The 1287-nt window shown below is 56.0% G+C and overlaps 1 protein-coding gene across 1 annotated transcript; it reads right to left on the reverse strand.

Annotated features, from left to right (window-relative positions):
* Positions 1–134: 134 nt before the first annotated feature.
* ETH_00042575 (Lon protease homolog, mitochondrial, related) lies at positions 135–1172 on the reverse strand (the record flags this gene model as incomplete). Its single annotated transcript, XM_013375649.1, has 4 exons — positions 135–277; positions 494–601; positions 785–938; positions 1134–1172. The coding sequence occupies 4 exons, from the start codon at positions 1170–1172 to the stop codon at positions 135–137; spliced, it is 444 nt and encodes a 147-aa protein (XP_013231103.1).
* Positions 1173–1287: the final 115 nt, after the last annotated feature.

A 1287-nucleotide genomic window follows, 5' to 3' on the forward strand; every position in this document is an offset into this window, starting at 1 on the left:
GTTGGCTGGCTGCAGCGGCGCCGGTGCCGTCTCGCCGGGGCCCAGGGCGGCAGGGGCTTTCGCTGGCCCGCGCATGCCTCCGGGGCCGCCTGCCCGGCGCCTAGGGCTAGGGTTTAGGGTTTAGGGTTTAGGGTTTACCGGACGATGGCGAGGGCCGCTCTTCTGAAAAGCTTTTCTATGCACTTCGATAAAGATCTAACCCCCGCCTCTCTCGCGTAGTCCCGGACAATAACATTGAGGGCTGAGGGCTCAATGGAAACCCTCGAGTCGTTCAAGCCTGCACCAAACCCTAAACCCTAAACCCTAAACCCTAAACCCTAAACCCTTGGCCCTAGACCCTAAGGGCTTCCACGCTGCAGCCGCTGAGTCCTCTGGCCAGCGGTTAGAATTCAGAGTTTAGGGTTTAGGGTTTAGCGGAGCCGGGACGCGCCACTCCCGTGCATCCTTAGTCGGAGTTGGGTTTAGGGTTTAGGGTTTAGGGTTTAGGGTTTGCCTGTAGCCTCTGCCGTCTTGGGAATCAAATACTGCTTTGCAATTGAGACTTTTTCTTCGTGGATATATCCAGCAATCCGAATTAGCTCCATGCGGTCCAGCAGCGGCCCTGCCAACAAACCCTAAACCCTAAACCCTAAACCCTGAGTGGAAAACCCTAAACTCCAGCAGAACAGCAGCAGCTCTCTCGGTCGTGCATCGGCAGTTCTCTGCGGCGCGCCCCGCAGGCCCCAGAGCGCGCCCCAAACCCTAAAGGGTTTAGGGCTTAGGGTTTAGGGTTTAGGGTTTGGACCTGGAATGGCGTCTTGGGCGTTGGCAGTGCAAACAAACAAAACCCTCGACAAGTCCACAGGGGCGTCGACATAATGGTCTCGAAATAAATTGTTTTGCGAAGGGTCTAAAACTTCGAGAAGTGCAGAGGCGGGGTCTCCTCGAAAGTCCCTCCCCTGAGGAAACCCTAAACCCTAAACCCTAGACCCTAAACCCTAAACTCTGCGCCCCGCCCCAGTTCCCAAGCCCCCAAACCCAAGAGTAGACCCAAACCCTAAACCCTAAACCACACGCAGGCGGCGACGCCCGCCTGCAACGCACTGCCCCCATAAGCAGGGGGTAGGGTTTAGGGTTTAGGGTTTAGGGTTTACGAGTTTGTCAATCTCGTCCAAAACTATCAAAGGATTCATTGTTCCCGACAACTTCAAAGCGTTTATTATTTTTCCCGGAAGGGCCCCGATGTAAGTTCGGCGGTGGCCCCGCAGCTCGGCCACGTCAAACAAACCCCCTGCGCCAAAACCCTAA

This window comes from Eimeria tenella, genomic scaffold, assembly GCF_000499545.2.
Source record: "Eimeria tenella Houghton genomic scaffold, Eth_scaff2936, whole genome shotgun sequence".
NCBI classification, from domain to species: Eukaryota; Apicomplexa; class Conoidasida; order Eucoccidiorida; family Eimeriidae; genus Eimeria; species Eimeria tenella.